The sequence below is a fragment of the Selaginella moellendorffii genome, unplaced genomic scaffold, assembly GCF_000143415.4.
Source record: "Selaginella moellendorffii unplaced genomic scaffold, v1.0 SELMOscaffold_5, whole genome shotgun sequence".
NCBI lineage: Eukaryota > Viridiplantae > Streptophyta > Lycopodiopsida > Selaginellales > Selaginellaceae > Selaginella > Selaginella moellendorffii.
Window position 1 is genome coordinate 2,074,058 of NW_003314266.1, and position 25,991 is coordinate 2,100,048.

The window sequence follows — 25,991 nt, forward strand, 5'->3', positions numbered from 1 at the left end:
ACAAATAATGAATAGCAATAGTAATAGTTATTAGTTACCAGGAGAAAAGTGGGAAAATATTCGAGGCTCTCTTGGCCTTCCTCATAATATGGATCCACAATCTTTCCCCCCAAATGCGCAGAAATATATACTTTTTGGTAAAAAACGATTTTTGATCAATAGAAAAGAGTTCTTTTATAATATTACGTTCCTCCCCTTCGCGTTTGCGTTGCTTTCCTCTTCACCCACATTGCGTGTGTGTGTTTCTCCTCGGGCAGTCTCTTTGTCTCTTGGAAATTCTTGTTTTTCTTCTTTTTTCTTTTCTACAGTCCCAAAAGGTTGATTGGGAACAGAAAATTCAACCGTTTTCTTGCCAAGAGAAATAAATTCAGCCTGACCAGTAAACCAGGAAGAAAGCTGAGATGCGAGGAAGAAAAAGGAGGTGGAAACTTCAACTTTGGGTGCATGGAATGCGTTGAAACAGTCGTAACTTTCTCTTATCCTCGATACGTAGGCAGAGTGAGATTGACGGGCAGGAGAAAAAACCAGCAGGAAAAAAAAAAGAAAAAAAAAAGAGAGAAGAACCTCGCGTTCCAGTCAAGAGCCAGTTGAAAAGATCGTCGTTAATGGCATCTTCCGGCTACTTCTTCGGAAAAATCCCGACACACACACACATGCATTCATGGAACAAATGCTGCTGCAATAGAAAAAGAAGAGATCATTTTTTGAGGGAAAAAAGCAAGGAAATTCTTAAAGCAAAGCGAGAAAGGGACCTGGAAGCATATATGGTGCTGCGATATACGAAATTGACACACGATTAAATCAACGATGACTGCCTCGCGCCAACTTGTAAGTTCTTCTCCCCTCCTTCCTCCTTTCTCTGAAACGACAACAGTCAGGCAGCGAAAGGTGAGTGGCGAGAAAAAGAAAGCTCCGATCGATCGATCCAGTCGAGTCGAGTCGGAAGAGAGCGAGGATTACAGCTAGCGACCGAGCGAACGAGCGAGCGAGCATGGCAGAGACTGAGCTTACTCTGGAGTCCAAGGAATGGAACACAAGTAGTCAGAGCTCCTGGAGTCACTGACGGACGGGGTGGAAACACTCGTGTGACTGAGTTACTTCTTTAAGCTGGAAAACAAAATGTGAGCGAGCGAGAGAGGAAGAAAAACTTTAGAACTAACCGCATGCTCCATAATAGCCGGAACTGGAAACGCACGGACGGTGTCAAGATGCACGGATAGTCCTTCACAAAGAAAAAAAGAAAAAAAAAATGCTTTTCAAGTCATGCTTACAGTAATCGTGCCCATCCATGAAAGTCAGAGCCTGGAAAACGAGTGTCGCGTTTAAAAACTAAGTTGGAAACCGAGATTAACTCACTTCTTGGTGACTTAACATGCCTTCGAAGTTGATCTGGCATAAAACCGCGACCACCATGCAACGGAAAGCACGGACGAGTTTAGCATCAGTGACTGCAATCAATGAATCGAGCTCGCATATAAATACACTTACGCACGGCGAGGGGGTAAGGTTTTAAGCCCGGAGAGGAGACCTGGAACAAAGAACGTCGAGCGAAAAGGAGGGATTTTTACGAGCTTGGACCAAGACCAGCTTAGCGGAAAGAAAAGCTGTGCTTGTGCTCGCTATACGTGTGCGTGGTGTGAGTGTCAATCAATCAATCATCTGCAGAATAAGTTGCTTCGTGTGTCAAACTTCTGCCTGACACAAGAGCGGAAAAAAAAAGCGAGAAAAAAGGAGAACACCACCTCCAAAACGTAGCAGTAGCAGCCCCGGAGGAGTCATAGCCTGGACAGCGAGAGGCCTCTACACACACAGATCAGATAAAGTGCTCCCGTTAAGAGAAAAAGAGAGAGTTTGTAACGAAAGGACTTGCCTGGAGCTTGTAGAGTCGTCTTCTTCTTCCTCCTCCTCTCGCCAATAGCTCTCTCAACTTTTTCTTTGAGGTCCTTCTTAGAAGTGTCAGGCGAACCAAAGAAGATCTCTAGCGGGATCCGTGCTTGGCTACTTAAGATCCTTTCTCCTTGCTCACTTTCCTCTTTTCTCTCGTCGTCGTGAGCGTTTTCGAGAGATAATTTCGATTTGCTGATCCATTCTTCTTCTTTGAATTTTTCGCAGTTTCCTGCAATTCGTAGCGCTTGAGTTGCGGACCATTCTTGAGTTTCGTGCCGTGATTTCGAAAAAGAGAGAGTTTGTGAATGTTTTCCTGTCTGCTGCTTGTCGCGCCTAGCATTCCTTGATACCCGGGGCTTTAGAGTTTCTCTTTCTCTTCTTCCTCAACTTCTCCTTTTAGACCTCTCTCTCGGAGAATTCCAAGTCTTTTGAGAGAGGTCCTCGCCTAGAGCTCTACATAGCTTTCCAAGCTATCCAGCCGAGAGCAAAAGCTTCCCTCTCGGCTCTCAGCAAATTTCACTTCTTTCTGTCAAAAGTATAGAAAGAATTTCAGCCATCGATCGAGAAGAAAGGGAGATGGGACGAGCACCTTGCTGTGAGAAAGTCGGCCTTAACCGAGGTCCTTGGACACGAGAAGAAGATCTTCTCCTCACCCAGCACATCAGCCTCCACGGCGAAGGATCATGGAGAACACTTCCAAAAGCTGCAGGTAAAATTCACATAGTTGTAAATCACTCGAAAAAAGAGAGCGAGAGAGAAAACTCTCGGAAGAGAATTTTCGTAGCTTACGCATTGTTCGTCCCAGGACTTCGTCGCTGTGGCAAAAGCTGTAGGCTCCGGTGGATAAACTATCTTCGTCCAGATCTCAAGCGTGGAAACATCTCCGAGGAAGAAGACCAGCTGATTATAAAACTGCATTCGCTGCTCGGCAACAGGTCTGGAGTTTTCACTTCCATCTCCAGTGTCATCACCTTTGCATTCTCCCCCTCCTCCCAATCTTCTTCCCGTGATATCTCCAATGCTCACGAGTTTCAAGTCACACTTCCTTTGTTTCTTGCTCCTCCACCGACAAGGAACCATTTTTGATAGCTCGCCAGCCGCCACGCAAATCTCCCCAGCGAGTTAAAAAAGAACTCCCCCGTGATTCTTGTCTCGCGGTTTTTCTAAACTTTCCTTCTCGCGTTTGTCTCCATCTCTCAGGTGGTCTTTGATCGCTGGACGGCTCCCTGGAAGAACTGACAACGAGATTAAAAACTATTGGAACACCCACCTGAAGAAGAAGCTCCGCAACATGGGCATCGATCCCCAGACGCACCGCCCGCTACCACAGCACGACCCGAGCTGCCCGTCCTTCCACTCCAAAAACACCGCCGCGGCATGCAGCTGCCACCCGGACGCCGCGACGCTGGAACAAAACACCGGTGCCGCCAGCGTCACCGCCGCCGCCACCACCACCTCCGCTGGTATCACCATGATATCTCCATCTCCATACGCCGCTACCACGGACGAGCGTCCTCGGCCAGGAGGAGAAGTCTTCTCGTACCAAAAACTCCTGGGGATGGGCTCGGACCAGATTCTCGACGTGGAGGAGGAGGACGAGGAGGAAGCCCGGCTCAAAGGACCACCATCCTCTCCCATCAGCATCCTCTCGCAAAACAGCTCTGGCCTCACCGAGCGCTACCACCACAAGAACATCAAGTCGGGGGGCTCCGGGGATCACTCCATCACCTCCTCGGCCGCGCGGGACATGGAGTTTTGCGAGCTGCCGAGCCTGTCCGCCACCTGCGACACAGCTACCAGCTGCTGCTCGGGGACCATGATGATCAAACCGGGCGACCTCGGATCGTCGCCGTCTTTCGAGTTGTATCCCGTGGCCGCGGTGGAGTGGGATGATCAGCACGGCAAGCACGACGCAATGCATGTCCCCATCCCGCCGCTGTTCAGCGAGGCCGAGGCTCACAAGGATCATCACCACTCGTCCAGCAGCCTGCTGCTAAATATCATCAACTCGGACGGGCTGTGGGACGTGGAGATTGTCCGGCCTATCGAGGAGTTGGATCCGTCCATGATCATCACCGAGGCCGCGAATACTGATCTGTGGGAGTCGCATTATACGTCTTGCGTAGCGACAGGGCTGTGAGGATCAATCGATGGGTCTGTGAAGAAAAAAAGTGATCTTTAAAGAGATATAAGAATACTCCCTTGCGAGGAGAATTGGCTTACTCGCAATGCAAATGCTGCAGAGCTTCCATGTCCAAACTTGTTTCGCTCCAGGTGGAATGAAAACGTCAAATGGAGATCATCACCTTTTGTACACGTAATCTGTTCATAGGAAATTCTTAAGTTGGAGAAACTCGTTGAAGATCTGGAAAGTTTACAAGAAAAGGTATAGTTGCACACGTGAAGCCTGGTGGATACAATGTTTCATAATGTGTCGTCATTTATGGAATCGTTGTGGGAAAATATTTGGCTCCCATTCAATTGCTTAGAAGATGCTTCTATGAAAATTTCAATCAAGAGAAATTGTCTTGTGGATATGAAAGGAAAAACAATGCAAGTTGTATCTCTTGAAATTCATGCCTTCTTCACTGGAGACCGCCCGATGCTTGAATATCCACAGTCTTGACGGGGAGAAAGCTCGTCATTGCAATCTTAAAATTCTCGAGTGAAGATCGCAAGTTATTATCTTTGAAGAAACGCTTAAACGCTCCTGGAGTGACAGAGAAATGCTCTGATCTATGGTGGGGTGAGTGTGGGATCAGGACTCGGGAGTGTCTTTGGCATTCGGTGAAAGAACAGTGCAGTAGACATAGAAATTGCAGGGCTTTAAAATGCCACCTGGTTTTAGTGATGTTTGCCACAACGTTGGCTAACGTGCCATGTTGCCATGTTATGTGAGCGCAACACGTCGGCACACCAGGCACAGAATCACAATATGGAAGCACAATGAAGCAAGCAAAAAGAGGGAGTACAGGGCCAAGAACTTCTAATTTATTGGGAAGCAGGTTGCAACTGACTAGATCAAGTAAGACTACTATGATCAAGCCATAAACCAGCTCACCAAGACAGCCAAGCAATGATCAAGAAGAAAGAAGGAGCTATGGAAACAAAGAGAATGTGGGCAAAGGCAACTCAACTTTCAAGCCAATAATTAGCCAAGATTATTGCTAAAAGATGCGATGGAACAAAGAGAGGCCAAGAGCTCTCAACCCATTGAAACTAAGAAGAATAAGCACTTATGAAAGTGTGATGTATTCCCAATTGAAACATCAAAACATAAAACACCTCAGCCATAAATATGGAATTATTATCTGAAAGAATCCATTCTGAACAAGAATGTTGGAACACTACTCAATTGAGGAGTAAATATCCAATAGTAATTGTAGATGCGCTAACAAAAGCTTTAACTTTCATCTAGCAAGTCAAGTAGTCAAAAATAATAATGACATACTCATTATCAATAGTTGATCATGGAAAGGGTCTTATTAGATTAAACACCACTAACTCAAATAAATAGGAAACTGCAATTGACTCAACATTTTTTTTATAGCACAAGGGGAAATATTACAAGTTTAACACCAAATGCAACTATGTATATATCAAATAATATCATATTGCATCTCTAACCAATAAAAAGACTTGCATAACTTTTTTGCCATACAACGATGTCCTATATGACCACCTAGAACATGAGAATCATGGTCAGTGTGGAGGTTGCATGGAATAAAGATTGAAGACACCACTAGTCGTAAATGATCATTAGGATCCATCCCTACAAAATAAAAAAACTAACCTCAAAGCAATATTAAGAATGTAAATGTTGAAATAGCAAGTCATTAGTGAGTGATGCAAGATTCTTAAACCCAAAGCTTTCGAATCCACAACTCAATCTTTTAAACCTTATGAACCTCATCAAGAGAAGGTAAATTTTTCTTTGCATCTTATGGATACTTAACATCAAATACAATAATCACGGATGGTACAGAATCTTCATTTAAAATATCCACAGATGTTAGAACAATAGGCTCATTAAAAACATAAAAAGAGAATGAAGAAGGAAAAAAAGTTTGAAAAAGGGTATTAGCATCAGCTATAGAACTCTTCAGCCAATGAATAACATCAAAATTGAAACTCTAAAACCTATTGAGCAGTATGACCAACCAAGTTCTTCCACTTTAATAATGAAGTAACTGTAGCATGATCATCTCCAAGAACCATGTAATTATGCATGAAATTTCTTGAAACCCTAAATTGTTACTAAACACTCATTCTCTGTTGTGGAGTAGTTCACCTCCACTGGTTGTAAAGTACAGGTGATATATACAATAGGATGATACTAACCAGGTACACTTAGGCTCTCTTGTATTAACACATCTCTAAAACTAATATCAGAAGCATCCACATACAAAATGAAAAGTTGAGTATAATCAGGATATGCCAAAATTGAAGGAGTTGTCAATACCTCATTGAGATCTATAAACACATGCTCACAGTCCATATATAAGATGAAAGACAATATTGACGACTTTAACAATGTTTGTAATAGTGCAACATAATCAGAAAGATGATTAACAAAATGGCTAAGATACTACATTTTGCCTAGGAAGTGTTATACATCATTCACACACTTCAGATTAAGGAATTTTAAAATAACCACAAGTTTGTCAAAATCAATTTACAAGCCTTCGTACCCAAGATAAGTTGTGTCCTTAAACCTAAACAACACTTCAACCGCTTCAATTTTAAACCAACTTCCCGTAGCCAATCTAACACCTTATGAATATCATGGATGTATTCCTCTTATGTCCCCTTCGAGTGGATCAAGACATTATTGATTAAGTTAGTAATCACTTTCGGTATGTGGCAAAGAATTTCGTCCATCATTTGCTAAAAAGTTGCTAGAATATTGTTCAAATTAAATAATATCACTAAGAACTCGTATAAACCAAATAGTGTATGAAAAATAGTCCTAGGAATATTTTCCTTGGCCATTGGCACTTACTAGTACTCAAAAGCAAAATCTAACTTAGTGAACTAACAACTTCTCCCTAGATGATCTAATAGATTAGCAATGTGAGGAATAAGGTATACATCCAAAATCGTCACTTTGTTTAATAAACAATAGTTGATGTAAAAATAAATACTCTTATTAAGCTTTGTCACAAGATGAAGTTCATATATCTAAAGAGTCCGCAATTTTCAAATAACACCTTTTTCTAACATCTTCTTGACGTTTGCATGTAAAATCTTGATTTCTTTTGATGATTGATGATGAACAAGAACTTTGACAAGCATTCCTAATTGGAATAGGATGACATATTGCAATCTTGGCCTTAAACGACATGTCAAATTCAAAAAAATTGACATACTCGTTTATGAACTGATCAACCATTGCAATACAAAGACCATCGAAGAGATCTAAAGAGGGAATAAAGGAACAAGATGGATCTATAGGAGGAAGTAATGGGGAGATAAAAGTGATGGAAACAGAGGTAAAAGCAAAAAGATAAAGAAGAACAAAAGTGAGAGGAATGGAAAAAGTATGAGACAAGAGGGAAAAGCCTCAAAGTTACACTTGGCATGATTGCACCACAACCAATCTATACCAAGGATAAGGTTAAAAGCTTGACTTAGCACCATCTGTAATAACTATAGCTCAAGCTCAAGATTACCCATATGCACAATTAGATCCACTTTATCCTATGCATATGTGTGTGTACAACCATTGCAATATGGCTTTGCCACACAATACAAATGTAGATGGCAACATGTAACAATAGGCTAAGCAATAGAAAATGAACTTAAGTTTATATTAACTAATATAGAAAGAATAATAGGAAACCTCTTGTTGTAAAAACAAGCTTAGAAAGTAAACACTAGATGAATTAATGCCAAGTGAACCCCTTGATGATACTTCCAAAATAAAGATAAGTGTTATAAATGTGACTATGGGTATCGAAAATTATCTGTTCGCTAGTTTTATTGGATATTCTTTCCTTACTGCCACAATGGCAGGAGGTCAATATTGTTAGACCCTTTATTAGTCCCTCTTGTTCAAGTGTTAATAAACTTTACTTAGCATTTGTACTTAGTATGGACATAAGGTAAAAACTTTTTGCTGAGTATACCAGGAGTTAGTCTCTAGGACTAATTTGAAACTTATTAAATATGGAATTATGCTTGATTGCGATTTTGGGCATGGGATGAACACCATTGTGTTCAGAACAATCTCTACATTCCAAGATATGCCAAATTAGTAAATCTAGATAATTTCTATAAATAGCAATTAGGATCGAATAGAACTAACACAAGGTGCATGATAGCGAAAATGTTTGGCAGACATGGTAAGTTATCATCTGGTGATATTGAAAGATTAATCTCAATATACAAGGGTTCTTGTTAAGCTAATGTAAGATAAAACAAAAAAGAACTAAAAGCCAGGCCAAAGGGGGGGGACTTGTGGGGGGTTTCAAATGTATAATAGGGATAGTGGGTAAGTCAAGCATAGCCAACTAACATAAAGCATAGTCTAGCTCCTGCTTATGTGGTTATTCTTGTTCTACGTTTAACTTGGGTCTAATCTTAAGTTCACCACTATGCTAGTTAGTGGAGTACCCATATCTTTGTGTTAGGAGGCCACTGATATGTTGAAATAGCGTCATACTCTATTTGACTCCGTTTTGCATACTAGTTTTGGCATTAGAATGTTAGATGCTCTAAAACCATTCCAAGTCGTTTTATGCTCCTATCCCTTCACTCCTTGGGTTGTACATTTGAGAGCTGTTTCGTGCTCCAGAACCTTCAATCCTTAGCTCTATGCTTCGGAGTTTGGCTCCATTCCTTCATTCAATGGTCCAAAGCTTTAAAATTTAGGTTTCATTCCATTGTCCTTGGACATGTGGCATGTGGCACATGACATGTGACACATGGCACATAGAGGATTAAGTTCTACTTTATAGTTATCCTATGGTAAACCACCATAGAATAAAAGGTGAAAACCATATGTGCTATAGGAGGGGTTACTAACTTATTCATACAAGTACCCTTCACTATTCATGTGATTCCTTGTTTCCTAAAAACATTTCGGTGTCTAGACCTTTTACTACACCAACACCAATAGAATGTTGTTGATGCCAAAGTCTCCACCCAAGAAATAGAGGTCGTCAATATGGAAAATACTGACAATGTTGATAAATGTAACCAACTTTATCACATGTTCAACTTTGGACATCATGGCCACGACTATGTCCTCGCCCTTGTCCTTGAACTCGGGTAGCAACAACATCAACCTCTATTAGAACAAGACCATCTCCCATAGGAAGTGGAGCTAAAAGACATGTAGGAAGAAGTGGAAAAGGTAACTTCTCATAATATTGTGCCAAGCAAAAAGTATTATCAAAGGAGGCTAGAGCAAGTGTGCACAAGTCCTGCAAGATTTTGAGAAAGTGTTGGCTACAACATTCCTAACTTGATCTACTTTGACATATTTGGCTCTGCACGAAGCAAAAAGCTTCAGGATTAAACACTAAATTACATCATAAACTCATATGGCTTTTGACAAAGATAATGCAATTGTTAGAAGGCATCATTACAATTGTTAACATGTCCAAATGCATGTTTAAAGATGTCTAGGAGAATGCTCCAATCCTCACAAGTGGTTGCAATCAAACTATTGTACCATTATAGTGTAGTCCCTTATAGACATATGGGAAATTCACACAAACGCTAAACATCATCCCAAGAATGATATGTGGCAATCACTATGTGTCTATAAGTAGTTGAACCAATAGTACATATCATCCCCAAGATTCTCATGGCAGAACTCCGACCGAACTCAAGGATTGGCAGCAAAAGCAAGAAGAGTTGTACCACATACTGTGAATGCCACTATCAACTGAGTTTGATTGTTCAATTGCAATTGCATAGCATTGAGCAATTGCATTAACTACTACTTTAGAGTTAAAGGAAGAAGAGGTTGCTACTCTACCATAAAGATAAACAAAAAGGAAAAAGCAAAAGAGAAGAAACTAAGAAAAGCTATAAGAAAAAGGAGATCTAGATAATGAAAAAGCTAGATCTAAAACAAAATCCCACTCCTCAAGAATAATTAAAGTTGCCTTTCTCCTCCATCAATATGAGTGCATAGAATATGGAAACAAAATACAAAAATGTGCATATCCATTAGCCTAAAAATCCCTAGCTTATATACAAGAGTGAGTGGTCTGGAATTTAATGGCTATCAAAATCCCATTATGTTAATATTAATATACGGCATTGTAGCCACACTTGGACCTTACAGTAATTAAGGTAATTATTAATATGATTTAACTGGAATATAACAAAAAAGTATATATATATCATTGGATCAGTTTCTCATCAATAAACTCATAAACTCATCTTATTAAGTTGATTAGTTATCACTAGATCAATCAACTCATAGATAACTCAACCAACTCATGCAGGACTTGGATGGGCAGCCCTGCTTGCCCTGCCCAGCCTGCCCAACTCAGGACTTGGATGGGCAGGGCATCAGAGTGTATGCTGCTACAACTGACAGGGTGACCTTGTGGTTTTGAAGGTGCATGTGGCTGGACCACGTGTGGCAACGATTTCAGCTAGAATGTCCGAGCTCCCTTTTTTGGGACGTGGATCCCTTAGGCACACGTTGGAATTGTTTGTTAATCTTAAAATTTGTGAGCTGTGTGTGTAAGTGGTGTTTCAGTGAAAGAAATTGCAAATGTGGTGCAAGTTCATTGGTGTACTCTTTCTTTTGCTGTGCAAACTAAGAGTCACCACAAAAGTTCATCTCCCTCTTAATACGCTTTGTGATGTTATGAGAAATGTTGTTGCATTGGACAGAGGAGGCTCGAATTGGGGAGTTAGATCAGTGCAGAAAAGACTGTTGGATTTTAGCCTTTGTGTTCCCTGTGAAAATGTGAGGTTGGCATTGAATACTCTTGATCTTGAAACAGCTAAAAGGTGTCATATAAGCACTATCAATAGCCGACAATATGATGTTGAAGCAGCAATGGAGTTATGGTATATGGATTGTAATTTTTTTAATGTAATCATCTTATTAAGTTGATTAGTCATCAAAAGATCAATCAACTCATGAATTGATCAATCAATGAACAACTCAACCAACTCATAAAGTGATCAATCAACTCAGCATGAATTGATGTGAATTGATCAATCATCATAATTCAATTAGATCAAATAAACACTTTATCCACTGTACACCACTCCCCCTTAATGGGAGGATTGAATATCTTGATTGGTTCCATCAGAAGATCTAAGAAAGTGCAAAACACTTTTGAGCTCATGAGCTCCAAAGTTAGAGCTGAGCTCAATTTGTACTTCAAACAACCTTATTAAACCTTAGGGCCTTACAAATGTGATGAGGCTTGGGTTTAAAGAGGGGCTTCTTGGGTCAAGGGCCAGAGATGTTGAAGCTTGTTGCCCTAACAGAAACAAAATGCATGCCTCATAAGAGCTTGCAGCCCCAGGCAAAAATCAGTTCAGAAGTGAACCAGTTTTTTTCCAATTGGTTTGCATGCGAATCAAATTTGGCCAAACCAGTTCAAGTGCAAACCACATTTTGCCGAACCAGTTTAGCTAAGTCCAAATCGAGGTTGCACTAATGGCCACCTCAAGCAGCAAGAGGGGGTAGAGTGGTTTACTTTGTAAATTGAATTATTTTGGTTAGCACGAAAGTTTCTTACTAGTTTTAAGGTGTTAAAATTAGTTTTAAGGTTGAACTAGATTTTATAGTTTTAAGGTTTTTTATAAAAAAAAGAAAAAGAAATCTAGTTCGCATACAGGAAAATTTAGTTTGCATATCTACACACCAATGAGACTTTAAAAGCTAGAAAGTGTGTAGACTTTAATTTTAACAAACAGATAGCAAATTAATTGAGGATCTATATTGTTTCAAGATTTATAGTTGATTATGTTGATTTCCATTGACTTGAGCTCAATTGACTTCAACTCATGAGCTTAATTCAATTTTTTGGACATCTCCCTATAACAAGACAAGTTAATAGGTATCATAAAATATATCTATCTTGAAGATTTTGATGATGTGTTTGCTGAAATAACATGAGTAACTCAGCAAATGTTGGTCGTTAGCAAAGTTTTTTGTGGATAAAAAATCGTATATGCTTGTCAATCTCCTCTACATTGCTTCCAGAGTCTTTGAACCAGAGTACACCTGTGCCTTGAAACCTGGCTACCAGGCCCTCAAAATCCTCCCCCTTGGACGCCGGATCATAGCTTAGCTCGCTTAGAAGGCCAAAATTAACATATTTTCATCAACCTCGCTCCGTCTCCGAGCAGGAGCTGGCTTTTATGCAAAGCGGACAGGAGCTCCTTGAATTGGCTGTTTGTGACGTGAGGCCACCGCCATGCGTCAGGATCTCGCTCCACCTCCGCTTCCATGTCCTCGGTCCGGTCTATTTCTGGGTCAGGACTCCGATATAGCCAAGGACGAAAGTGAGGCTGCTCCGGTAATCCTTTTCCCAGTCCTCTGCCTCAACTGGAACGTAGCCTTCTTTGTAGAGTTTGGTCACCTCGCGTTCCACAGACTCTAGACGATCGGCCTCCTTGATCCTGCTCCGGAGAGTGGCCAGCGAGGTGGCACAGCTCGGCCCAGAGGAAATAAGTGCTTCGAACAACTTTGTCTACAATGGTGCGAAGCTTGCCATCGCTGCTTCCTAAAGAACCAGTGAGACTTAGTAGAAGCCTCAGTACCTTTCCCAATATTCTTCGACTGCATCCAGAGCAAGCATGGTGCCATCGGTGCTCAGTGCTCCCGCGGGGAGAGGCTGGAGGAGTGAAAAAGTTGACAAGAATGGAGAGGGCTTCCTCCGTGACGCTTGCCAAGGATGCGCAGGCACGGAGCTCGGCAGCGTTGCCCTTGAGCAGCGACGACAAATACGCCTCGGGAAGCCAGTCGGGATCGTTGATTCTGATTTACCTGCAATGTGTGGAGGCCTCTGGAAAGAGCAATGTGTAGGTGGTTCTGAGACTTTGGATCTACTGCGAGTACTTCTTTAGAATGACCGGTGGTATGGTTGGGAATGAGCGGTCTTATGATGCCGGATTGCAGAATTTGAGGCAAATGGAAGTCTTTTATTTCTTAACCCATTTTATCATCATCGTTTGCGCTTCTTGACTTCTTTTAAGGGGGACAAAATGTGGCAATTATTTCAGAGGCTCCCAAGCACGAATAGCTCGAGGTGTTTGCTTCGCAAGGATAAGTTGACGACCTTGGGCACGCGGCCTTGAAAGCTCTCGCGTATTGGCTTGGGCTGCACTTGAGAGGACAAGTGTATCTCCCCCGGCAGCAGTACTGATCCTCGTTGAGTCCCAGGCATGGGCTCTTGCAAGCAATCACTCGTCCAATGTTGCTCTTGTCCACCACCGCCAGCTCCTTGGGACACCCAGAGTTTGCATCGCTGCCGGATTTACAACCCGCCCAGGAGCACGACGAGTTCCTGGGAGCGATGGAGATGGCCAGATTGTAGCCCTCGAGCAGAGAGACGGAGTACCGGGCCGGGAGATTGAGCTGGGCGATGGTGGCTGGCGGAGTTCCACGCTTGGAGCAGGATATATCGCCCGAGCCACAGTCGCCTGTGTCGCAGATGAATCTGCTGGTACTGGATCCGGGTGCCTGGCGCCAGGAGCACCCCGTTCTTCCCCAAAACCGGCCCGACCAGTCACGCGGGACGAAGAGCGAGAAGGTCTCGTCCGCGCTGAGCTCGGTTCCACTCGAAAATGGATTCGACACGCCCGGGTCAGTGGTCCATGCTGCCCACACGGAGAAGGAGCACGAGTTTCTCAGTCGGATCAACACGCTGCTGTCTTGGGCTCTCGATCCATGCCCTGTGTCAGAGAAGGTTCGATTTTTGGATCTACGGAAGAAGAAGAAGAAGAGACTTGCCTGCTGCGAGTGCGAGGAGGAAGACAAGAGCAAAAACTCCACGACACATCTCCAACGTTGTTGATGATGACTTTGGGAATTGCTCATGCGATTCTTATAGCAAGCGAGCCATTTGACTTGAGACAGTGATGCTGGCGGGCGCTGTTTCGAAAAGTCTTGGTCTCATTGCTGCTGATAAGATTGACAGCTGCTTCATTGAGTGTGACCGATCACCAGCTTTCGACCGACAACCAGTGAAGGATTAGAATGGTCAATCCTTCATTTCTACGCAGAACCTATCTTCATAGGAGAATCATAGTACCAGTTTTGCGCTCGTACACGATCAAACTGAGGTCCTGGAGAACAATGAAAGATGAGAAAGAAGCTTCAGTGCACAAGATGGCTCTCGGTGGAAATTTTGTTTGAATAGATAAATTCTTATCAGAATTTGTTCTCGCTTCCTGGGTGCGTCTGGGTCATGTGCGCTGAGGCAAGTTCAAGAGCTGGATCGAACCACCATATTTAGCCCATCTCGGAGTCGGATGTAGAGTCCGAGGTCTGGGACTGGGCTTGGTGGCGTGGGCTAGTGGGATGTCGATCTGTAATTCATTGCTGTCATGTCTCTGTCCATATGCTTGTCGTCAGCGCTCCAGACGGGATGTGAACGATCTAGTAGCACACTACTTCATCTGTGAGAGTCAAATAGTATATCTACGCTCGGGCAACTTTCTCAAAAATCAAATATCAAATATGAAGTTTATGAAATTTCTATGAAGTTTGGCCTAAACTTGAGACGTCTCATGTACTGGACAGAAAGTGGCAGTTGTCTCCATATAGTTTGCTTCGCAAGGATAACCTTTCCTTGAAAGCTCTCGAGGGGCTGGACAAAGATCTGCCAGGGCAACAGTAGTGATCCTCGTTGAGTCAAATTTGACTTCTGATTTAGAGTCACCTTAATCTTTAGTGTCATGAAGTCGTCTGTTTTATCCAGGCAGTTAGTTGAGAGTCTGATATGGTCTTTGAAGAGAAGTGACCAAGAGATAGAGCAACCCGAAGAAGATTGATGGAGAAGCGCAAGCACAATGCCTTGTCCGTGACCGATGACATGTTGAGAGGCCCGATGAGATCATCTGGCTGCTGGCCGAGTCTCATTGCCCAGGATGCCATTTGCTCGCCTGCTAAAGCCACCCGATGACCACTGCACCGGCCCATCATTGAACTTACTAACTAAATCTTGATACGCGTCATTCAGCGTGTCCCTGTTCTCCTCAAACTTTGGCACAGAGCCCATTCCGAGGCTGTGCTTACTCTTGCAAAAAGAACCACACGTATAGTTTGACTGATTATGGCGTTTTTACAAAATGTGGACGATTAAATCTGCTGAGTAATCGACGCTGCGATCAAACTGGACAGTGGATATATCAGCCAGAGACGACAGAAGGCGAAATCCCAGACAGACTGCAGAACGTTTGCGGACATGGCGTGTGAAAAATCTGTTGTTCGTGAGATGAATATCGTGGCTGCAGATGCAACTATCTCCGACGGGTAGAGGCTGGTCGGAATAAAGTCGGCAGCCATCGTAGAACCCTATAGTAGCGGTGATCGGTCCTTCTGTTGCTTCGATGGCGTTGTCTCCAGAAACGTAATACTTGACAAGATCATTGCTTGCTGGAGACAAATCCCTCTCTTGTGGTGGCATTCTCCGGCTCGAGAACAGCGCCACCTCTCACTCTGACCAGAGCAATGCGATTGAGGCCACAACGCCGCGATCGCCCAGCTGCAAATCTGTGCACATGGAATGCGAATTCCGCCCTAGCGGTCCACAGACGCAATGGGACACACTCCATAGCTATCGAATGGCTCTAGGCGATAGAGCAAAGATCACTAACTGAAAAGCTGTGATCCGTGAGATTCACTGAAAACTATGAGCGTTCTTTACCCTCGTCCAAGCTGACCAGGAATTGCACAAATGTGTGAAAGACGTACCGCCATTGAAACTCAATCCCGGATAAGGCACGTGTACAATACGTGGCATGCGTATCTATACACACACACAAGTATTGAGAAATTCTTTTACAGTGCGAGAGTCGCGCTCTTGGGACAAGTCATATATGTCTTTGTCAGTTGCTAGCTTGAATTCTACCATCACCGTGTATCACATGCAAATAAATATGCAAGAAAACACAGAAACATAGATATGACAGACGAGCAAAACAATGCATAGTATAATTGTTCAGCGACACAATCTCAGAATCGTCAACACGGAAAATCCTGTAACCCATCTGCAAGAAAACTTATTTTTCCCTGAGATTTCAATTGGTTGCTAGCGAGCAAGAAGCGTGACACTCATACATAGCAGTGCCAATGGGCATTGGCAGGGGCAGCGGCTCACGGAGCGCTCTCTTCAAGCCCTCGGGCTCCAGAATGGAGAAAGGGAGTGGCTTCTAGCCCAAGCTTTGCTATTGTCCATCGCAGCTGCTAAAGCAAACATTCAAGAAAAGTTACAAGAACTGAGGGCAAGGAAGATCTTGTCATCGGCCTTGCAGCGCTAGCTCAAGAAGCCCTCGTCCAAGCTCACCCATCCCAGATCGCGATGTAGGAATCGAGCGCTGTCGCTGACCTTGGGCGCCCTGATTCTTTATATGCAGTCGAGAAGCGTGGTGCCTGGAGCTTGCAAGAAGGGTGCTGCTTCACGGCAGCTTGATCCGGCGCGAGAACTTCACCATCGCCAACCACACAGTACCGCCACCTATTTCCTTATAACCTAATGTTTCAACTTTATAAGGCTCTAAAATATTCGAATATTCTTATACAACTATTCGGACATACTTTTCATACTAGTCAATCCTGCTGACAGTACCGCCACCTATTTCCTTATAACCTAATGTTTCAACTTTATAAGGCTCTAAAATATTCGAATATTCTTATACAACTATTCGGACATACTTTTCATACTAGTCAATCCTGCTGACAGTCAAATGCCATGCCACAAGGGTTTTGTCTTGCGCGATCACAGGTATGGCGCATTCTCGGCCTTGCTCGGTGACGGCTATGGCGCATTCTCTGCGGCGCTGACGGCACTCTCGCATCGAGAATGCTGCCGGGGCGATTTGGCGGCGTTGTTCTAGCGCCGGTGTCGGAGCTCCTGGCCAGGGTTCTCGTCCAGATCGCAGAGACAGTCGTGGCGGCGAAGGATGTGCTCATCGAGAAGGAGAGCTTCAGCCAATTGGCCAGGTATTTGGAGAAGATCCGGCCGCTGCTGGTGGAGCTCCAGGACAAGATCGCGGACGATGTTCCTCCGCTCAGGAAATCGCTCGAGACCCTGAGCAAGGAGATGAGGAAGTCGCAGGAGCTCATCGCGCACTGCAGCTCCAAGAGCAAGATCTACTTGCTCATCAATTGCCGCTCCATCGTCAGCCAGGTCCAGGGAATCACCCAAGAGATTGGGCGGTGCTTGAGCCTGGTGCCAATGGCGAGCATGAATCTCTCGGCCGACACGAGGCAAAATGCCATGGGTCTTCTCCAGGACATGCAAAGCGCACAGTTCAAGGCAACTCTCGCGGGGGAGGAGATCGTGGGAATGATAGAGAATGGAGTGAGGACGCGTCGTCTTGACAGTAACTTCTCCAATGATCTGCTGCTACAAATCGCTCACGCGGTTGGGGTTCCAGTGAATCCAGTGGCTCTTCGCCAGGAGCTCTTGCAGTTTAAGAAGGAGAAGGAGGAGATAGAACTCCACAAGGACCAGGCCGAGGCTTATCAACTCGAGCAGATAATTGGGATCTTAAACGCGGCCGATGCCGCGACCACGGCAGCCGAGAAGGAGTCGACGTACAGGAGGAAGAAGAGTTTCGGGGGGATTCACGCTCTACCTCCACTTCAAACTTTTTGCTGTCCGATCACGCAGGAAGTCATGGAGGATCCCGTGGAGATAGCTTCTGGACAGATCTTCGAGAGGAGTGCCATATCGAAGTGGTTCTCGGCTGGAAAGAGGACGTGTCCGACAACCAAAGTGGAGCTGGACTCGCTGGAAGTGAAGCCGAACTTTGCTCTTCGCCAGTCCATCGAGGAGTGGAAGGAGAGGAACGTTATCATCGGTATCGGAGTTGCGCGGTCGAAAATTCTTTCGGATAACCAGGACGACATTCACAGTGGTCTTCGTGACTTGCAGAAGCTAAGCGAAGAGAAGTCCCTGCATCGATACTGGATTGCCTCGGAGCGCCTCATTCCTGAAATTGTAAGGCTTCTCAAAGATGGCGGACGAGATACAAGGAGAAGGGCTCTAGAAACGCTGTGCAGTCTTGCAAAGAGTGACGAGATCAAGGTACTCTACTTTTTCTTTTCTCTCTCCCTCTCCATCACTTCTGAGGACTCTCGTGTTAGTGGATCAGGAAGAAATCACGGCAGAAAGCGCCATCCCGATCATCGCTCGCTCTCTAGCTCGTGACGTCGGGGAGAGCAGGCAGGCTGTAGCACTGCTGCTAGAACTGTCGAAAATTCCTACGAGCTTGGAGCAAATAGGAAAGGCTCAAGGCTGCATTCTGCTTCTGGTGGCCATGCTGAGAAGTGAAAATTCGAGCGCGGTGGAAGATGCTCGACAGCTGCTGGCAAACTTGTCCGGCACTGACGCCAACGTTATCCAGATGGCCGAGGCGAACCATTTCGGGCCCTTGATCTCACGTCTAGATGAAGGTGAAATGCTATGCGTTTTTTCTTGTTCTGACAGAAGTTTTGCAGGGAGTGACGCGACAAAAATTCTCATGGCAACTGCGTTGTCGGAGATGAGCTTGACGGACGAAAGTAAAGCTACGCTTGGCAAGACAGGAGCAATCCAGCCTCTGGCGAGCATGCTCTCTTCTGGTAAGCCTGAATTCCAACAGCCAGCTCTTGGAGCTCTTGCGAGCTTGTCAACGTATCCTAGCAACAGGGAGGCCATGATCGCGGCAAATGTGCTACCTCCGTTGCTCCAGCTATTGTTCTCCATTGCCTCGGTGGTGATGGCTCTCAAAGTACAGGCCGCTGCTACGATAGCCAACATTTCTTCGTGGGACGGTAGTGTAGCTGGGGACCAAGGGGACGTGGTAGACAAGTTTAGGATTCTCCAGAGTGAGGATACAGTGGCTCGACTTCTCGCGATGCTCAAGCTCACGGATCCTTCGGTGCAAGCTCACATACTATACGGACTGGTGGCAATGTGCTCGAGAAGCAGCGCCAAGACTCTCCGACTAAGTCTGAGACACGCAGGGGCCATGGCGCTGCTTATCAGCTTGTTTCTGGAAGCCGAGGATCAAGAGGTTAGAACAGGTTCCTTGAAGTTGGTGTTTTGGATCTCCAGGGATACCACAGGCAAGGATCTGGCCTCGCACGTAGACTCTCCATGCATGGAAGCTCTAGTGAAGTTCATCACCTCTTCGCAAGACGCTGGAGCCAGCAGCGCTGCCTTGGGAATCATTGGCATTCTCCCACAGGCGGATGCTCAAGTCATGCGGCTCCTCCAACAAGCCAGGGTTTTGCCTGCCGCCATCGACGCTCTCTCCGAAGCTCTGTCCAGGATCTCGACCAAGGAACCATACAACACTCTCCTCGAGAACGTAGCGGGAGCGCTGTTACTCTTCACGAACCCCTCCAACGTCGAGGTGCAAACGCAAGCCGCCGGAGTTATACCATCGCTGGTGAGGCTGCTAGAGGTCGGGACGCCGCTAGCAAGGTCCCGGGCAGCCACAGCGCTGGGACAGTTCTCGGAGAACTCGGGCAAGCTGAGCTCCAGAGCTCCAGCTTCCAGAGGCTGCTGTAGCCTCTTCGGGCCTCGCCGCGACTTGGGCTGTCCAGTTCACGGTGGCAAGTGCTCGGTGCGATCGTCATTTTGCTTGGTGGAGGCGTGGGCGATCGCGCCGCTGGTCCAGACGCTGGGTAACGAGGACGGTCTCGTTCACGAGGCTGCGCTTGGGGCCTTGACAACTTTGCTCTACGATGATACGTGGGAGAATGGAGTTCACGTCATCGCGCAAGCGCAGGGCGTGAGGCCAGTGGTGCGGCTGTTGACGAGCGGGAGCGCGGGGGCCAAAGAGAAGGCGGTGTGGATGCTGGAGAAGTTCTTCCGGTTTAGAGAGTACCAGGAGGAGTATGGCAGGGCGGCCCAGATGCCACTGATTGATCTCACGCAGAGAGGTAGCGCGTCGACAAGGCAGCTTGCTGCGAAAATCTTGGCTCATCTGAATGTTCTTCACGACCAGTCGTCATACTTTTGAAAAAATCATCCTAGATTTCAACCATGCGATGATGGAATATAGGCTTTTAAATATATAAAGACAAGCTCCAGCTGGAGCTCCACCTTCTCAAGCCAAACAGGATCACTTACATGAACAATCCTGACTAAGAATCACTGCTGCTTAGCATTGTCACTAGCTTTGTTGGCGACCTTTGCAAGAACCTCTGCTGGGCTGTGGCCACAGGTTGGACAATTCACACAGATTAGTTGATCTTGAGCAATTCTTGCTGTGATGCACTCTTCAAACACTTCTAGTCACTATTGCACCACCAACCTCCGCTCTACGCACTCCAAGGCTGTTGGATGAAGCATCCTTCCAAAATCCTTTTCTTTTATTCTACTCCTTTCACTTTTACACATGCTGGAAAACACCCTCTCATCAACCTCCCTTCCAGCCAAATATTCCACTATAAAGAAGGATTACTCTTTAGCTGGCTCTGCAACAAATCGTCTTGTCTTGCAGCCATGGAGGATGGCTTCAACTACTTCGCTACCAGGATCACAGTCCTGGCCACCACCCACCACTTTGGCTCCTCATCCTTGGCCACGTCAGTGCCAGCAGATTTAGTCTTGTGCTGTCTCTGATCTGGGCCTGCAAGATGCACAATAATTCCAAGTGAGTAGCGGCACACCAGGCTATTGAAGTTGTTAATAAGCATGATGGCTGGAAACGGGCAAGCTTGAATGGCTATGATGGATGGGGGTATGCCCCATCATATGGACCACATTATTCTTAAGATATAGAATCTATTTGGAGGATGCCGCTGTCAATGGTCTTGATTTACAAATAACACGCCATACCATGGACGGCTTGGAGACATGAACCAAGTACTTAAGCTGGTCCAAACACGCTCGGAGACAGGCTTGCAGCATATAACATGTACAGAAACGTGTTATGACATGACAGATATCTTCTTCTACTACAAGGAACCAAAGGGTCTATTAATGAATCTACTTAGCTAAACACATTTTGTATTAGTGATAATTATGAAAATTATAATTAAACATGTATTTATGCCTAATACAAATATTATAAAATATATTTTAAAACTTTTTGAATTGGTTTTTGGTTTGCTTAAGCAAACCTGTAGGAGGACTGAGATGGTAATGAATATACTTAGAATATGCTTGAATATTCTTGGATATTCTATCATCCAATGGTGGTTATTCATTTAGATTAATTTCATATTTATAATTTATAAACGTGTTTATAATTTATAAACTTTTCTAACCACTTTATATCATCATGAGCATACGTGGTTTTTGGAGCATGAGCCAAAGAAACTATATAATGTATAGTGCATTGGTTAAGCTCTATGTCCATAATGGCAATTACAAGGGAGCTCTCAAAGTTCCACTGCCAAGGCCCTCAATCCAGGATCTGCCATGAAGCAGAGAATCTAGAGCCAAGATGGACGAAGCAGCCATTGATCCACATGAAGGGTAGAATGAAAAATAGGAGGAGCACTCATAGAGGCCTCCCAGCCTCAATTGTGACAAGCATGAAGCATTGAAACCAGCTCAGGGATTTGAGTAGTGCCCCCTCGAGATCAATCATGATGCTATCGTCATTCCCGGCCGCTGCATTGTCCACTGGCTCCAATGGATTGCTCTTGTCCCTAGGAAGCATCAAGAAAATCATATTTGGACTAGTGAATTGATTGAGAATTGGCTCTCCCTGGAGGTTTGAGCTGAGAGCCACGATCCAGGATCAGAAACCCGCTATGGTGGTACTGATTGATTGCCCAGAATCAATCAATCAACCTGGAACGCATCTATGGATGGAGCTTAGATCTTCCTCAGTATGGCTCCCTATTATGTGAGTGGGCAGTGGGTAGAAAACAAAGATCAGTGGAGGACAATCTTTCTATTCCTATTCATTCCTCTTTTCTAAAGCGACTGATAGAGGGAGATTGTAGCAGCTGAGGAGTACAGTCAGGCTGCTTCTAGCTTCAGCTTGGTCGATGATGAGAAGTATCTGGCAAGGATGTTTACAAATGAGGAGAGTCAGTGCACGAAAAGGTTGAAAAGGTTCAGAAGCTGCCGAATTGGTTTATTGTCTACCGTAACCCTAAGTTTGGAAAAGTTGACGGATTTTAATTTTTAGCTCAAAGTTTTATTCTTTTATGTTTTTGATTCTTCAAAGTGAAGTCTAGTTTATTTTAGGATTTTTTTACTAGTATAAATTAACTAGAGGTAATTCTATTTAATCAATCACATAGATATGTCAGATTTGGATTGTGCTATGGATATTGTTCAGTCATCACCAGCTGAGGATTTGTCTACAGAATCAAATTCTTATGAAGGTTTGGTTTTTCTCTTTATTCCTTAGTATTTCTTGATTTATTTCTCTTTGGTTTTGTAGTTTCACAAGCAAAGAGGACAAAGTTGACCATCCTAAAAGCCACTATTGCATCACTTGTCTTTGAAAAAGCAAATTCAACCAAAATTCTTGAGCTGAAGGTTTTATCTACGTATGGTTTTGAAATCGTTTTTTTTCTGTAGTTTTGATTTGCTTTTTGCCTAGGTATGGAACTTATAAAGTTCATCTTGCAAAGAACACTCTGCGAAGTGCAAAATACTTAACTTATATAATGGATTGTACAGATATGCATGGCTTGCAAACTTTAACTATATATGGTGATTCATCCATGTGTGCATGATTATATAATAAATTTATGGTTGGTAAATGTTTCTCACTTACAAGGTTTGTAATTTTTTAAAAAAAAATTAACAAAATTATAATTCTCTCACTGCAGATGGGTTGAACAACAGAAAAACCCAATTTACCACCATGGAACTTCAGAAAAAGTTCTTTATATTACAGATTCTTCTATCATTCAAATTATAGATGATTTTGATGTTAAATTAAGATTACAGCCAACTAGAGGAGCTTCTATATCATCTTTAATGGCTACTAGAGTTTATCCACAAGCTATACATGTTGTTGTAATCAACACTGGTGTTTTTCCTAAAATAAAGATTGCTTCTTCTGATAATCCTTTGGACGTAACTATGGTAATGTTTTTTTCTATTTAATTTTCTATTTCTAAGATATTTTCACAGCTCTATATGCATCTGGAGCATGAAGAGCAATATCATCATATTGTAGCAGATTTATATGCTGGATATATGCCAAAGTTTTTATTTTTTAATATTATGAAAAGCATGAGTGCATCAGGTGATTTAGCAACACTTGGAAATACTTTATTTTTGCCACTAGTTGATTCAAACGAAATTCAGAGGCTCAATGAAGTTTATAAAACACACCGTGGTCTCACTTCTAAAGACAAGGTAATGTAAATTGTTTACATCTACTTTCAAATCTAACTTCCAATTATACAGATTAGTGGATATTTCATCCCTGACAACCAATAGAGTCTCACTCAAGCTGAAAGTCTTTGCTCATTTTGCTCTTTCACAATGTTAGAGCAGAGAGAAGATGGTTTTGTTGTTTGCGCAAAGTGTAAAGGGCGTTCCATCCCTCGTAAATCAGCTACAATAACTGGTTCTATTATATCAAATGACATGATGGAATATAGAGTTACAGTGCGTGATAAAATGGTGGATAAAATTTATAATTTGGATGAAGGGTCTATGGTCAAGTTTGCTATGGAGTCCCCAGAAAAGATTGCTATTTATCTATCTTCAAAACCAACAGGATTCTTTCTATTGAATGAGGCAAATATTATTGTCCATTTTGAGACACCAAACAATTCAGCTATGGAAATTGCCAACAACCAGATACAATTGTCTCTTGTCTATTTTTCAATTGCTTTCTCTATAATACAAATATCTATTCATGAAATCTTGCAATGCTTCTCTTAACAATTTCTAGATTTCAAAGCACACAAACTAGAAATCCCATGGCAACGACTCACAAGATTGTTGCTGATTGCATTGCACATTCAATTAGAGAACTAATATGTGAGAATGATCGTGCTCTTACTGGATCCTACTGGATAACTTACAAAAGAAAAACAAAACAGCTTAGAAGAAAGTTAAATGGGAAGGCACACATACATCAAAGGTTTGTTTTGGTTCTTGGCCCTCGATATCCATCTCTGGCAATGTTGAGCTCTCCTTCACCCTATAGTAGCTCAAAAGAAATCATTTCAAGTAGAACCTACATCAAGACATCTCACTTGACATTTTGAATAACTTTCTTTGGACTTGGCTACCTTGTCCAGAGCTGTCACTATCAGTAGAGCCTGAAGATGCTCTACTGACAGTGAAAAAAAGAAATCATTTCAAGTAGAACCTGCATCAAGGTATATAAAAAAAATGTCCTAACGAGAAAGAAAGTTACAAACTACTTCAAACCATCTTTACGTCCATCGACTTTTCAGGGACTTGTCATTGGATGTGCGAGGGTTTTCCACACCCAACCCTGTAAACTGAAAACATCATGCTAGATACCAGTCTCCATAGTGAGAACAATGTTACTTGTTTGTGGAATCATCCTGCCTAGTCGAAGATATCTCACTTGACATTTTGAATAACTTTCTTTGGACTTGGCTACCTCGTCCAGGGCTATCACTGTCAGTAGAGCCTGAAGATGCTCTATTGACAGTGAGAAAAAAAAATCATTTCAAGTAGAACCTGCATCAAGGTATATAAAAAAATGTCTTAACAAGAAAGAAAGTTACAAACTACTTCAAACCATCTTTGAGTCCATTGACTTTTCAAGGACTTGTCATTGGACGTGTGAGGGTTTTCCACAGCCAACCCTTGCACGTCCAATCAAAATCATTTCACATGGATTCTTGGGCAAGACCCAAGAATCCATGCGAGGTAGTGGCGTTAAACCCAAAAGAGATCTAGAAACAATACAATTGAGCAGGCAGTCAATTACCTAAGTATGCATGAGTCTGGTACTTGTGCTCACATTTCTCTCATAAGCCCATTTTAGGCCCATTTAAATAAAGACTTAATATAGCTTTAGGGCATAAATGGCTTTCAATGGAATAACATTGAGAAGTAAGTAAAAGGTCTTTGACTGGTCTAGATTATCAATTATCAGCCTTCACAAAGCTGTTGATTGAAAGATAGAGAATTAATACTTGCTGAAAGTAGGCTAAAAATAGTCCATTCGGTTCGATTGTTGAATCTCTTTAAACAATCTTGATCAGCTAAACAATCATAGAAAAAATTAATCTGGATGCACCCACCTATCCAGTGGGTGTAAGGACATCAAGGGCAATAAGGGCATTTAAGTATAAAGGGCAAAATTATGACAAAGAGAAAATTTGAATGGACAGAACTTTTAGATGCAAAATTGTTATCAATTCAAGGATCTGCAAAAAAAAAAGCAAAAGAACTAAAATTCAACCATAATATTGATTTAACTGAGCAACAAATTGTTTCTAGATACTATTATTTATCAAGAAAGAATAAAAATGAGCAAATAAAAACTATTAATATATCCAAAGAAAAACATGAAGAAAGTACTTTACAAAACCAATATACAACAGAAGAAGACAAAATACTTATGGAAACTTAGAACTCACAAAAACAAACAAATGAAAAAATAAATATTTTTCGACAAAGAACAGGGAGTACTATATCAGATGAAAAACTTAAAAGAAGAGTATATTATATTAGAAGTAAAGAAAAAAAATCAATAAAAGAGAAAGAACAACAAGAAAATGAATATGACATAAACAATCCAAAAAGTATGAAAGCATTACAAATGTATAATGAAGCTATACATGATATACCGATACATCCATGTAAAATATGTAAAAGACTTTGGTTTAAATATAATAAAAAACAAGAATATGCATGCAATCAATGTATGACAAATAAAGAAAAATATAAAAGTCCAGAAAAAATAAGAATGAATCAAATTGATCAATATACAGAACAACTAAATGATATTGAAGAGAAAATGATAGCTCTACGTATTTTATTTGC

General features: G+C 42.9%; 2 protein-coding genes across 2 annotated transcripts; one reads left to right on the forward strand and one right to left on the reverse strand.

Moving 5' to 3' along the window:
* Positions 1-13,005: 13,005 nt before the first annotated feature.
* LOC9658847 (thaumatin-like protein 1) lies at positions 13,006-13,948 on the reverse strand. Its single transcript, XM_002965165.2, has 2 exons — positions 13,829-13,948; positions 13,006-13,770 (listed from the first exon to the last, which is right to left on the reverse strand). Exons 1-2 carry the CDS (start codon positions 13,875-13,877, stop codon positions 13,067-13,069), a joined length of 753 nt encoding a protein of 250 aa, XP_002965211.2. The 5' UTR covers positions 13,878-13,948; the 3' UTR covers positions 13,006-13,066.
* Positions 13,949-16,802: 2,854 nt separating this feature from the next.
* On the forward strand, positions 16,803-20,152 carry LOC9660216 (U-box domain-containing protein 43). The gene is made up of 3 exons (XM_002964823.2): positions 16,803-18,131; positions 18,199-18,499; positions 18,545-20,152. The coding sequence occupies exons 1-3, from the start codon at positions 16,902-16,904 to the stop codon at positions 20,053-20,055; spliced, it is 3,042 nt and encodes a 1,013-aa protein (XP_002964869.1). The 5' UTR covers positions 16,803-16,901; the 3' UTR covers positions 20,056-20,152.
* The last annotated feature ends 5,839 nt before the right edge of the window (positions 20,153-25,991 follow it).